The following is a 15,013-nucleotide window of genomic DNA, read 5'->3' as shown; positions in this document are numbered from 1 at the left end:
AACATTTTTCAAAGACTCCAGCCACCTAAGCCATAGACTGTTTTCTCTGTTACTGTATGGCAAGCGGTCTGGAACCAACGGGACCCTGTTGGGTGCTAGTCTACACCTGTTGTTTACAAATCATGTGACAAATAACATTTAATTTAATTTAATGTAGGCTGGGGGAGTATCGTATACCAGTTGAGGTGAAATGTTACAATTGTGGTGGTGAATATGTGCCCAAATGACTGAAGTGCCCTGTTAGAGTGAAGGAGGAGGCAAGTGTATGTTTTGTATACGGAGGTGGTGAGAAGAGTGGAAGAAGAGAGTAATGTTGAAGAAGCAATGGTAGTTGGATTAGTGACACCAGTAAATGTTCCTAGCCAACAGTATATTGACATGTTGCATGTTTAAAAGATGGACTTTGTATAATTTATTGCATAGGTTATAAACTGCACAGAGCAAAGAAAGAGGAAATCTGAGAAAATATGCATTGCCACTGAACGTTTTTTGGGACTGTTCCATCCTCACAGTAGGGATGTGAATTGGACTATGACTGAAGGAGTGGGATGGATTTTTTTGTATTTGATGTTTTTCCCACAAAGAAAAACTACATTCTCATTCACAACCCATACAGTAGATGGCGACAATACACCTTCTCGGTTGTCGTCTGTCAATAAGCCTCAAAGAAGAAGAACAACAGCTAGTCAGCAACATCGGTAGCTTGCTAACCAACAACCGAAACGTTAAAGGTCTTTAGACTGTTTTGGTGTATATTATTCACTGTGTTTTAAACACACTGCTGTCGTGTCTTTGTGTTACCCCATTTAATTTAATGTTACGTTGTTTCAAGCAGACCCACAGGCTGGTTAAGATAGCAGTAGCACTAATTTAGGCTAGTCGCTAATGTTAGCTAGCTAGCATCTCCGACCATGAGCTCACCCAGCTACTCTCTCCCTGCTAAGAAAGAGGTCTGCTGGACGAAGAAAGAGGGTATGTGGCTAAATATTGTCGTGAAAGAAGAAAGTGAAGAGGAGAACGTCACAGTAAAAAACGAAATAGAAGGTGAGGATGTTACATTGAAAGAAGAAGAGAAAGACGTTTCAGTGAAAGAAGAGGAGGACGCATTCAGAGGGAGAGAGGATGGTGCCGTTTTTGGAGTGAAGGAGGAAGGGGAGATTACTGTCACATTGAATGAGGAAGATGAGACAGGAGATCTGATTAACACCAGTAAGTACTGCCGTAAATTTGTTTTCACTTTGGATATTCGGAGTTCGCTCATCAATACCTCCAGCGGAAGGCCCTGTGATGAGAGGGACAATACCATACACACACACACACACATCTAAAAAATAAAATTATGGAATTACGAAATATTAGGAAGAGCAATGTCGGATTCCGGAGTGTGTGTATGATGGGATGTATAGACATTATGGATAGAATATTTAGTATATCTGAAGGATAGTATATGTACAGCAATAATTAAATAGGCTCGGCCTCGACTATAATACAGCAGTATATACATATGAAGTGGGCAAAACAGTATATAAAAAAATAAAGGAAAACACACACTGCTGCTCATGCTCCCTGATTTTATTTATAGCAACGTTTCAAACCTTAGGTCTTCATCAGGCATCCATTTCCCAGATGGGGTGGAAGGTCCTACATATATACTGTATATACATATAGGGGGCAGTACTCAGTGATATCACTTACTGAAACAGGAGGTAAAAATATATAACATGTGTACACAATATTAACATTCAATGTATCAAAATATACGATCATACACAAGGAATGTGATAAATATTTACAAATATTTATATATATACAGTACCGGTCAAAAGTTAGAACACCTACTCATTCAAGGGTATATATATTTTATAATTGAGATTCTTCAATGTAGCCACCCTTTGCCTTGATAACAACTTCCCACCTCTGGTCATTCTCTCAACCAGCTTCATGAGTTAGTTACCTGGAATGCATTTCAATTAACAGGTGTGCCTTGTTAAGTTAATTTGTTGAATTTCTTTCCTTCTTAATGTGTTTTAGCCAATCAGTTGTGTTGTGACAAGGTAGGGGTGGTAATACAGAAGATAGCCCTAAATCCATATTATGGCAAGAATAGCTCAAATAAGCAAAGAGAAACAAAAGTCCATCATTACTTTAAGACATGAAGGTCAGTCAATATGGAAAACATTTTAAAACTTTGAAAGTTTCTTCAAGTGCAGTCGCAAAAACCATCAAGCGTTATGATGAAACTGGCTCTCATGAGGACCGCCACAGGAAAGGAAGACCCAGAGTTATCTCTGCTGTAGAAGACAAGTTCATTAGAGTTACCAGCCTCAGAAATTGCAGCCCAAATAAATGCAGTCAAGTAACAGACACATCTGTCTGTTCAGAGACTGAGTGAATCAGGCCTTCATGGTCAAATTGCTGTAAAGAAACCACTACTAAAGGACACCAATAAGGAGAAGAGACTTGCTTGGGCCAAGAAATACGAGCAATTGACATTAGACTGTTGTAAATCTGTCCTTTGGTCTGATGAGTCCAAATTTGTGATTTTTGGTTCCAACCGCCATGTCTTTGTGAGACGCAGAGTAGGTGAACGGATGATCTCTGCATGTGTAGTTCCCACTGTGAAGCATGGAGGAGGAGGTGTGATGGTGTGGGGGTGCTTGGCTGGTGATACTGTCTGTGATTTATTTAGAATTCAAGACACACTTAACCAGCATGGCTACCACAGCAACATGATTCCATATGTGTTATTTCATAGTTTCCATGTCTTCACTATTATTTTACAATGTAGAAAATAGTCAGAAATAAAGAAAAACCCTTGTATGAGTAGGTGTGTCCAAACTTTTGACAGGTACCGGTGTCTTGGATAAGTCGAATTACCTTTGGGCAGGGTACGAACAATGGATCCAATTCAGTAAAGTCTTATTTCTGGTCGAAATGCTGTTGACTTACCGCTGCTCTGATATCCCAAAGTTATTGCCATCTGTATGTGAAAAATACATTAAAAAAAATAAACATTTGGAGCTAATAATGTGAGGGGAGAAAAAATAAAGCATGAACAGGGCGACCGGTACCTGCTCCATCTTGAACAGCTCTGAAATGGACATGACTAAAAGAGAGAGAAGATGTGAATAATTTGGACTTCAGCGAGAATCAACTGCCTAACTACACACACTGCTGGTTGTAACAACATTGTAATAACTTACTCAGAGGTGTCGCAGGTCAGGGCAGTGAGACTGTAGAGGAATTCTGACTGAATTGACATTCTCATTGACTTTAGCCCAGATAGCATAACGTGTCAGGTTCAGCTGATGGCGGCTGCTCTCATCTTGGTGTTGTGCTCTACGTTGGCAGGCCAGGGTCAGTGCCGTGTTGTTGCAGTTGGTCTCAATCTGTGTGGTGTTGATGTCTTGAGTCCATGTCCAGCAGCAGCTTGACCGCAGGGACGTGGCCATTCATTGCAGCCAGCCTCAAGAGGAGAGATACCCAGTGTAAACAAACACACAGAGAGGAACAGACAGGGAGAGGGGGAAACGTGGACTGGGAGGATTATACACCGTTAAGAGTGGGATAAATCCTTGTCACTGACAGGGTTGGTCATGGGTTTCAGGGGTTGATAAACAGTCATACCAGGAGTTGATTTCAGTGCCAGCGTTTAGGAGAATGTTGATGCAGCCCCCTGAGGTGGCTAGGCTGAGACGAGTGTAATCTGAAACGTTACTGTGCTCCTCGTTGGCCCTGTGCAGCAGCAACTGCTTTACCACCTGGAAGGAATGGACCACAGGTTAGTGAATCTATAAAACACCTTTGGGTAATTTCCACTAAGGACATATGTTAAATTATTAGATCAATTTAGCCTTCTACAGTAACTGCTCACATACCTCGAAACAAATCCAATTTTATTTGTCACATACTTCGTAAACAACAGGTGTAGATTAACAGTGAAATTCTTAGCTCCTGGTGATGGGGGGGGGATTGATACAGTTACATATCAAGATATTATTTGACGATATATCGTATATTCTTTTGACAAAATCGCATTATTATTATTTTTGTGCTAGTTGGCTGTAACAGCACCAAAACTCCAGTATTTTTCCTTCATAGCTTGTTCCCCATCGAGAGTTTCGAATAGCATACATATCGTATCGGCACCTACAGTATTTATCACGATTATATCATACCGTGAGGTCCCCGGCCCTAATACTTCCCACGATGGCTTCCATTGTGTCTGTGACGCTCTGTGCGGGGAAGGCCAGTATAAGTTCGTCGGCGACGTGGGTGAGGCCTTTGGCCTTCATGCACTCTTTGGTGAATAGCTCCTTGAGGATCATCTTCTCATTCTGTTGGCTGGGCCTTCTCTATGGCTGAGATCCTCTGGCCCGGCTCGTTCCGCCACTTTCACCGGATGCGTCATTCAGACCCATTCAGCAATATGCTTCAAATTCAAGTACTTCCAGCTTCACGTGCCATAGGGAATTTTCCACTGGTTTTAATCTGTATGGTCTTTAGTAATCGGGTTACCCTGTAGGGGGCGTAGCCTCTGAGTAGCTGCTGAGACAGGACAACAGTAGCTACAAGGTTGTACCATACAATTTTAGTAATCCTTACCTGTAACTAGGTATGGGCATTTGACTGTACTATGCCAGTGGTTCCCAAACTTTTTATAGTCCCGTACCCATTCAAACATTCAATCTCCAGCTGCGTACCCCCTCTAGCACCAGGGTCAACGCACTCTCAAATGTTGTTTATTGCCATCATTTGCCATACACACCCTATACAATACATTTATTAAACATAAGAATGAGTGTGAGGTTTGGTCACAACCCGGCTTTTTCTCCCCAATTTCGTGGTATCCAATTGTTTTAGTAGCTACCAATGTGTCGGAGGAAACACCGTGCACCTGGCAACCTTGGTTAGTGCGCACTGCGCCCGGCCCGCCACAGGAGTCGCTGGTACGCGATGAGACAAGGATATCCCTACCGGCCAAACCCTCCCTAACCCGGACGACGCCAATTGTGCGTCGCCCCACGGACCTCCCGGTCGCGGCCGGTTACGACAGAGCCTGGGCGCGAACCCAGAGTCTCTGATGGCACAGCTGCCGCTGCAGTACAGCACCCTTAACCACTGCGCCACCCGGGAGGCCTCAGGGACCTTGCTTTAACAAAGTTAACCATTTTCACTGTAGTGTCCAAAACATCTTTAACTGCCAGGCATTCCCTTGGCAGCACGAGCCTCTCAGTGGATGCTGCAGTTTACCCAAGTAGTGTCGGGAGCAGCTGCTTGCAAGCCCGTTACCACTCTACTATGTCTCCCTGTCATGGCTTTTGTGCCATCAGTACAGATCCCAACACATTGATGTCACAAAGCTGTCCAGTGCTTTAAAAATATCCTCTCCTGTTGTCCTGGTTTCCAGTGGTTTGCAGAAGAGGATGTCTTCCTTAATTGACGCCCCCATAAACGTAACGGATATATACCAGGAGCTGTGCCAGTCCTGCCACTTCTGTTGACTCATCCAGCTGTAACGCATAGAATTCACTGGCTTGTATGCGAAGCAGTAATTGTTTCAAAACATCTCCTGCCATGTCACTGATGCGTTGTGAAACAGTGTTGTTTGATGAAGGCATTGTCTGTATAGTTTTTCAAAATTTTCCCCCAGTATTGTCCCAGCCATATCCGCGGCAGCAGGAAGAATGAAGTCCTCCACAATAGTATTGGGCTTGCCTGTCCTAGCCACCCAGTAGCTCACCATATAAGACGGTTCTAGTCCCTTCTTATTAATGGTATCTGTTGCTTTTACTACTCAAAAGTTATCTTTATTCTCGCTCAAAAAACTCCCAGGGCTTATTTTTCAAATTGGCATGTTTCGTTTCTTAATGTCTGTGCAAGCAAGAGTGAAGGTTTCCCGCAAGAGAGTAACGGTTAATGTGATTGGATGTTAATTATTTGACTCGGCTACCTGTATTTGACATTGTTGTTATTTTGCTGAACACTAGCTGGTTTAATTTTATTTTTGGCAGTGAAACGAGGTTACTCAGGCGAGAGAAAAAACCTCACCCAAATGTATAGCCCCGTTGGAAAATCTAAATGGGACTGTTTGAAAATAAATGTGAATCACATTTTTTTTTGGCATACCCCCGAGGGCATTATACATGTACCCCAGTTTGGGAATACCTGATCTATGCCAACAGTGCACAGCAATGCCTATTTTATCATAACCCTTACAGATAACTATTCCTAACTGCCCCATATACACTGAGTGTACAAAATATTAGGAACACTTTCCTAATATTTCCCTCAGAACAGCCTCAATTCGTCGGGGCATGGACCAGCTTTCCAAAGGTATGTTGACTCCAATGCTTCCCACACTTGTGTCAAGTTGCCTGGACGTCCTTTGGGTGGTGGACCATTCTTGATGCACACGGGAAACTGTTGAGCATGAACAACCCAGCAGCTTTGCAGTTCTTGACACCATCAACCCGGTGAGCCTGGCACCCACTACCATACCCCGTTCAAAGGCACTTAAATATTTTGTATTTTTTTAAATATACAGTGGGGCAAAAAAGTATTTAGTCAGCCACCAATTGTGTAAGTTCTCCCACTTAAAAAGATGAGGCATGTAATTTTCATCATAGGTACACTTCAACTATGACAGACAAAAGGAGAAAAAAAATCCAGAAAATCACATTGTAGGATTTTTAATGAATTTATTTGCAAATTATGGTGGGAAATAAGTATTTGGTCAATAACAAAAGTTTATCTCAATACTTTGTTATATACCCTTTGTTGGCAATGACAGAGGTCAAAAGTTTTCTGTAAGTCTTCACAAGGTTTTCACACACTGTTGCTGGTATTTTGGCCCATTCCTCCATGCAGATCTCTAGAGCAGTGCTGTTTTGGGGCTGTTGCTGGGCAACACGGACTTTCAACTCTCTCCAAATATTTTTTTTATGGGGTTGAGATCTGGAGACTGGCTAGGCCACTCCAGGACCTTGAAATGCTTCTTACGAAGCAACTCCTTCGTTGCCCCGCGGTGTGTTTGGGATCATTGTCATGCTGAAAGACCCAGCCACGTTTCATCTTCAATGCCCTTGCTGATGGAAGGTTTTCACTCAAAATCTCACAATACATGGCCCAATTCATTATTTCCTTTACACGGATCAGTCGTCCTGGTCCCTTTGCAGAAAAACAGCCCCAAAGCATGATGCTTCCACCCCCATGCTTCACAGTGGGTATGGTGTTCTTTGGATGCAACTCAGCATTCTTTGTCCTCCAAACACGACAAGTTGAGTTTTTACCAAAAAGTTATATTTTGGTTTCATCTGACCATATGACATTCTCCCAATCTTCTCCCAATGCTCTCTAGCAAACTTCAGACGGACCTGGACATGTACTGGCTTAAGCAGGGGGACACGTCTGGCACTGCAGGATTTGAGTCCCTGGCGGCATAGTGTGTTACTGATGGTAGGCTTTGTTACTTTGGTCCCAGCTCTCTGCAGGTCATTCACTAGGTCCCCCCGTTTGGTTCTGGGATTTTTGCTCACCGTTCTTGTGATCATTTTGACCCCACGGGGTAAGATCTTGTGTGGAGCCCCAGATTGAGGGAGATTATCAGTGGTCTTGTATGTCTTCCATTTCATAATAATTGCTCCCACAGTTGATTTCTTCAAACCAAGCTGCTTACCTATTGCAGATTCTGTCTTCCCAGCCTGGTGCATGTCTACAATTTCGTTTCTGGTGTCTTTTGACAGCTCTTTGGTCTTGGCCATAGTGGAGTTTGGAGTATGACTGTTTGAGGTTGTGGACAGGGGTCTTTTATACTGATAACAAGTTCAAACAGGTGCCATTAATACAGGTAACGAGTGGAGGACAGAGGAGCCTCTTAAAGAAGAAGTTACAGGTCTGTGAGAGCCAGAAATCTTGCTTGTTTGTAGGTGACCAAATACTTATTTTCCACCATAATTTGCAAATAAATTCATTAAAAATCCTACAATGTGATTTTCTGGTATTTTTTTCTTCTCATTTGTCTGTCATCGTTGAAGTGTACCTATGATGAAAATTACAGGCCTCTCATCTTTTTAAGTGGGAGAACATGCACAATTGGTGGCTGACTAAATACTTATTTGCCCCACTGTATATATTTTTTATTTTAAATATTTTGTGTTGCCCATTCACCTTCTGAATGGTACACACACAATCCATGTCTCAATTGTCTCTAGGCTTAGAAATCTTTATTAAACAGTCTCCTCCCCTTCATCTACACCTATTGAAGTGGATTTAAGGGATCATAGCTTTCACCTGGTCAGTCTATGTCATGGAAGAGCACGTGTTCTATACACTGTTTTGTACACAGTGTATATTCACTCAATAAAAAAGCAAAAGCCATTTAAGATTAATTTTCTGGAAACCGTAATATCAGCTGGTTATATCTTCAAAAAGGCAGTAACCTCAGCGGTGGTGCTTGCTTGTAGAAGCCTGCAATGGAACAGCCTTGTTTTTGTTAATTTAGCAGACAAGGCACTCTTATTTCCAGAGCATTTATCACAGTCAAGCCACACCTATGTTCAGGGATGCAAACTCGTCATCTTTCTGCTAAATGTGCCATTTTGGTTCCAAAATAGGTGACCTACGGCTTTGGATCACTCCTGTCTGTAAGCGAACGAGTGATGCGCGTTTGGAGCAATAAGCGTTTGGAGCAATACTGGCTGTATCCAAGGCTGAGCCTTTTGCTAGTTACAGCATCAGCGCGCGCTCTGGAAAGACTGCGGAGAGTGGAATGGCAGTTTGACAGTTACAGCAGCGCGTCCCCTGAACGATAACAAAGAGGTCCGTGAGAAAGCCTGACCACGGAGATGGGGGTGAGAAGATGATGAAGCGTAATTCAAGAGCTGTGACCAAAAACAACTGGCATTTGGAAAGTTTGAGGTGAGGGAGAAAGTGTGGTGGAACAAGTATTGTTAGCATTGTTAAGTATCTTGCTAGCTGGATCGAATTCTCCGTTAGCTAGCCAGAGAAATGTTGAGCAACATTAGCCAACTTAACTGATCAAATAATTGAGTTCATGTTGTAAAAAGCAGCTGGCTAATAAAGTCAGACAGCTAACGTTAGCATCAGATGAGCTAACGTTTGTAACCTAACCAATTCACTATAGTATTAACTGGTGTACAATACCTTGCCTTTCCTCAAGTTATAACGCATTAGTTGCTTACTGGAGCCTGGTAATCTGTGTGAAATGTTAACTAGCTAGCGAACTAACTACTATCTATGAACTAATGTTTTCCCTCTACAGTATGTGGTTGATTTTCAGAATGAGAGAATTAGGTGAAAATTAGGCATTGCTTTTTAAACAAGTGGATTCAGGGATCAAGTGTAGCTGGAGCTGGGCTTGGCTTAAGCTGGATGCCACTATAGAGGTGAAAGGAACATCACACACTTCCCCTCTTTTTCACTTTTGGATAAAAAGGGGTATGCCAGGTGTTCTCTCTGCCTTAAAGAGATCAATTATGCCAACAAAGGGTATCATGCTCTGCAGGCACATTGTAGAACAGGTGACCACAGGCAGAAAGTATACAATGTAATAATGTGCTGTGTAATCCAAAGATATTGATGTTGTTGTGTTGAACTTGACAGTAACACTTGTGTGTGAGGGGGGATTATATATTTTTTAAACTCTGTGAATGTTATTTTTGCACATGTAGCCTTGTGCACTTGATCGATGTCTACTATAGTGGCCATTAAAATAGAGAAAAGATAGAATGACTGTTTGTTTCATTCTATTTCTACTTTAAGATGTTTTTTTCCCAAGTGCAATATTTAGATGTTTGTGGTCACAAGCATTCTATTATAAAGGCTGTCATAGCTAACTGCAATATTAGTGTATTGTTTTTTTCTCAAGTAATTTGCAGTAAAGTTTAGGCAACAAATAATATTGGGTTGCTTTCTTTACATGTTTTAGCTGTGAGGTAGGTTCACATTAACCACTTTGTATTTTACACACAGAGACTGATCATGTAGATCATATTCTTTGTTGTTTAATTAGTTAAAACTCGCATTTCCTCCTGGAAGGGATTTTTTGCATGTTTCAGTGCAGAAACAAAAGTGTCACCTTTATGGGCCCTCACCAGTTTGCATCCCTGTATGTCATAGTAAAAAGACATGATGTAAGATAACAGAATAAAATATAACCCAATATTTTTCCAAATTAATAAAGTTGCCAGTGCGAAGTCATACGCATCTGGAACAGTTATTCACCAAGAGTGAGGATTTGAAACTGGGCTCAATTTGGCGAGTATACATTTTTTCAGGGTCACAAACTTAAATAGTTTTTCTTTCCGATAAACAGACATTCCATGTTTTAAATAATTCTGATGGTACTTTGGAATTTTCCAAATGGATTAAGAATTCCACATTGAACACTGCATGGTGATAAATTACAGCAACAACATTCAGTTTGGTGAAAAGGCCTCGGCTTAATGGTTCGGATGAAAAATCTGCTCTTTGTCTTTATCAAACTAATGTTTTTGTATATTTTTAGTGTGGAACCTGTCTTTGTTCGCAAAGTAGCCTCAGTTGAAAAAAGACAGGACGCAATTATTCCAAAACTGCAGCCGGTTGTCGGAACACATATTACCCTATTTCAATCAACCAGTCCATTTTGAATTTGTGATAATACTGATGTCATTTGGCAAGAAATGTAGCTTGTGTATCCCATCAGTTAGAACATTTTTATAGGCATTTATTTCTCTATGTCTAACTGGAGCTTGTGTGCGCTCTTAGCAAATGGCAGCTATACAGGACTCATCCAGAGCTCTTTGACTTCTGGCAGAAAGCCATTGTAAAATATCTGAGGGCAAACATTTACACGGAACAAAAATATAAACGCAACATGTAAAGGGTTGGTGCTGTTTCATGAGCTGAAATAAAAGATCCTCAAAATGTTCCATATGCACAAAAAGCTTATTTCTCTCCAATTTTGTGTTTACATGTGTTTACATCCCTGTTGGTGAACATTTCTCCTTTGCCAAGATAATCCATCCACCTGACAGGTGTGGCATATCAAGAAGCTGATTAAACAGCATGATCATTACACAGTTTCAGCATGTTAATGCATGGCCCCATGTTGCAAGGATCTATACACAATTCCTCAAACTGAAAATGTCCCAGTTCTTCCATGGCCTGCTTACTTACCAGACATGACACAAATTGAGCATGTTTGGGATGCTCTGGATTGATGTGTACAACAGAGTGTTCCATTTCCCAGCCATATCCAGTGACTTCACACAGCCATTGAAGAGGAGTGAGACATTTCACAGGCCACAAACAACAGCCTGATCAACTCTATGCCCAGGAGATGTCACCCTGAATGAGGCAAATGGTGGTCACACCAGATAGTTTCTGATCCAGACCCCTACCTAATTTATTTATTTCAATTGACTGATTTCTCAAACTGTAACTCAGTCAAATCTTTGAAATCAAAATTGTTGCATGTTGCGTTTTATATTGTTGTTCAGCATGCATCTAAAACGACTTGATGTTAGGTCTCTTGACTTCCCTCATACTACACCTACTAGAATTAGGCTAACATTTTTCATTTCACTGAGTTTATATGAATATTTCCAGTTATGGTTCTAATTTTCAATAAGTCACAGTCCATAAAACATACAGATCAACAGACAAGTGTGTCAGGTTCTCTGACCTCTCGTACCAAAGCTATACCAATTGCTTTTTCAAAATATCTTCCCTTTGATTTCCTACAAACATTTCTGCTATTAATACTTTAGTTATTAGTTATGTGTACATATCACATTTTCAAGAGAAAGATCACATTTTAAGTTCTACATTATTATAATTTTAATGGCCACCAAGTTAAAACAATTATGGACATTTTGTGTAAACTAATCTAGTACTTCATTAAACCTAATTGGAAGACAGTTTTATAATGTGAAGGTTATGTTCAAGTCTATTTAACTACCACACTGTCTTTTTACAGGAGTGAAACCAGACTCTCACTCTGACTACGGGATGCATCCTTCAGTGGAACCAGGCCCAAAGACGTCCAAACCAGCAAGACCACACCATTGCTCCCAGTGTGGAAAGAGTTTTACTAAGTTACGAAACCTAAAAGAGCATGAGAGGACACACACAGCAGAAAAGCCTTTCCAATGTTTGCAGTGTACAAAGAGTTTCTGCTGGTTAGGGAAGCTAAAAGTACATGAGAGAATACACACAGGAGAAAAGCCTTACCACTGCTCTCAGTGTGGAACAAGTTTTACCCAATTAGGGACCCTAAAAACACATGAGAAAATACACTCTGGAGTGAAGCCTTACAACTGCTCTCAGTGTGGAACTAGTTTTACCCGGTCAAGGGACCTGAAAGAGCATGAAAGAATACACACAGGAGAGAAGCCTTACCACTGCTCACAATGTGGAAAAACTTTTACCTGGTTAGGTAGCTTGAAAACGCATGAGAGGACACACACAGGTGAGAAGCCTTACCACTGTTCCCACTGTGGAAAGAGCTTTCCCCTATTAGGGAATCTGAACAACCACGAGAGAACGCACACGGGAGAGAAGCCTTACCACTGCTCCCATTGTGGAAAGGGTTTTGGACAATTGGGGCATCTAAAAGTGCATGAAAGAACACACACAGGAGAGATGCCTTACCAGTGCTCCCATTGTGAAAAGGGTTTTGGACAATTGGGGCATCTAAAAGTGCATGAAAGAACACACACAGGGGAGAAGCCTTACCAATGCTCCCATTGTGGAAAGGGTTTTACCCAAGTAGGGAGCCTGAAAACACATGAAAGAACACACACAGGAGAGAAGCCTTACCAATGCTCGCATTGCGGAAAGGGTTTTACCCAGTTAGGGAGCCTGAAATCACATCAGAGGATACATACACGGGAGAAGAAGACCCCAGGAAGGGCAGCAGCTAATTTGAATCCATAATAAAAAATATATATATATAATACTCCCAGTGTGGAAATAGTTTTGGACAATTAGAGCCCCTGAAATCACATGAGCTACTAGAGGCTGTGTTCTGAGTTATGTTTTTGACTGAGAAAGTGTTTTTGTTCATGCCACATGAAACTTAATTGTCTGAAAGATGTTTTTTTTCCATCACAAATTTGATTAAAATGTTAAAATGTGTATTTTATTTTGATTATAAACTTTGATTGATTGGATACATGTATAAACCTTTAGATATTGCTTGATATATGATTTTGGTATTTTAAAATGTAAACTATTCAATATATTAATAAAATGTACATTTCTTGACTAACCTTGAAACCTCTTGAATTTAGTTTTATTTGAGTTAATTTGTGTACTCATAAGAGCTTTGTTGTGTATAGAAAAGTAAATATATTGGAAATGTATATAAAATAGTTTGGTTGATTTATGATTGCGGAGAAAGATCTCGAATTATGTAGAAATGCTTATTAATATATGGAAACCAAGCCAGGAGTTTTTGTATGGAGATCAATCAGTTTTGAATCTGTTTAACAAAAATATTAATGGATTATTTTTTCGCATGTGCATTTGATAAAATATAAGTTTTGTAATGCTAAAGTTGTTAGGAGTGTGCTAATGTAAGTAGGACACGTGACATCCCGGCAACTTTATATCGGAGTTTTGCCTGTTGTTCACACACGTGTCTGCCCTCTCATTGGCTACAATTGTCCCACCTGGTTTTGCCTCCTCCCGACTGCCTTCCATTTTTGAAGACATTTATTTTAATTGTTAAAGAGGCCACTTGACTATCTGGACTATATAATGGATAATCTGCGGTTGAGCTAATTAGGACAGCTGACTGGGGCTTGATATATATATATATGTACTGTGTTTTATACCATGTATTGTATCTTGCCTATGCCACTCTGTCATTAATCATCCATATATTTATATGTATGCGTTCTTATTATATTAGTTTTGTGGGTATTAGGTAGTTGTGTGGAATTGTTAGATTACATGTTATATATTGCTGCACTGTCGGAACTAGAAGCACGAGCATTTCGCTACACTGGCAACAACTTTTGCTAACCATGTATATGTGACCAATAAGATTTGATTTGATATAAACGGGAAAACACCACCTTCAGTTTTCTACAGTTTCATTTGGATTTAATTTACCTGCTATTTTATCATTTTTGTACCTTTTGGGATTTTTGCAATTCATATCACTTGGAACCTGTTATACACTGATTTATATATGTACACTATATTACTGACACGGCATGCTGTTTTGAACCCACCGCGTTTCCATCTTGGTACCCCCCCACTATTGTAAAAAAATATATATTTTGGAAGCTATAGAAAGGCATTTATTAATGTCTACATTTATTTTGCCAAGTTTATTACAGACATCTGAATGCAGACGTTTAAATGTCATTGTGAGCTAAGCAAAAAACATCCATTTTATTTCAAGTATAATTTTTACTTGAATACAAAGAATAGTTAAATACATGTAATTTGTCCTTCCAACATTTAAATGAAATACTGAAGAATTCTGTTCTCCAACTGGTTTGACATTGGGAATGTTCTAAAATAGTTATCATTCCGAGTCATGTTCTCAAAATGTTCAAAGAACGTTAAGAAAAAACTTTCTGTACTTCAGCATAATGTTTCCTACAGGTTTCCTCGTGGTTCTATTTAAAGGCATGTTCTCAGAAGGTTCAGAGAACATTAAGAACCAATGTTCTTCTGTGGGAATTTCTGACAAACAATGATTCATTTAAGACTGACTTTGAGTTTCCCTGTGTGAGAATTTCCACGACAGTATTAAAAATAAACAAATTAAGTAATCAGACCCTTTACTCAGTACTTTGTTGAAGCACCATTGGCAGTGATTATAGCCTCGAGTCTTCTTGGGTATGATACAAGCTTGGCACACCTGTATTTGGGGAGTTTTTCCCATTCTTCTCTGCAGATCTTCTCAAGCTATGTCAGATTGGATGGGAAGCTTTGCTGCACAGCTATTCCCAGGTCTCTCCAGAGATGTTCGATCGGGTTCATGTCCAGG

The 15,013-nt window shown here is 40.4% G+C and overlaps 1 protein-coding gene across 2 annotated transcripts; it reads left to right on the top strand.

Annotated features, from left to right (window-relative positions):
- The first annotated feature begins 638 nt into the window (after positions 1–638).
- Positions 639–14,800, top strand: LOC127905952 (zinc finger protein 239-like). 2 transcript variants are annotated; one of them, XM_052497192.1, is made up of 2 exons: positions 639–1,209; positions 11,984–14,800. In XM_052497192.1, the coding sequence occupies exons 1-2, from the start codon at positions 912–914 to the stop codon at positions 12,940–12,942; spliced, it is 1,257 nt and encodes a 418-aa protein (XP_052353152.1). In that variant the 5' UTR covers positions 639–911; the 3' UTR covers positions 12,943–14,800. The 2 variants fall into 2 exon arrangements, with proteins under 2 accessions (XP_052353152.1, XP_035608981.1); XM_035753088.2 differs by lacking the exon at positions 639–1,209 and adding an exon at positions 8,264–8,919.
- The last annotated feature ends 213 nt before the right edge of the window (positions 14,801–15,013 follow it).

This window comes from Oncorhynchus keta, chromosome 35, assembly GCF_023373465.1.
Source record: "Oncorhynchus keta strain PuntledgeMale-10-30-2019 chromosome 35, Oket_V2, whole genome shotgun sequence".
Lineage (NCBI taxonomy): Eukaryota > Metazoa > Chordata > Actinopteri > Salmoniformes > Salmonidae > Oncorhynchus > Oncorhynchus keta.
The sequence above is the reverse complement of the archived record's forward strand: the minus strand, read 5'-3'. Positions and strand labels throughout refer to the sequence as shown.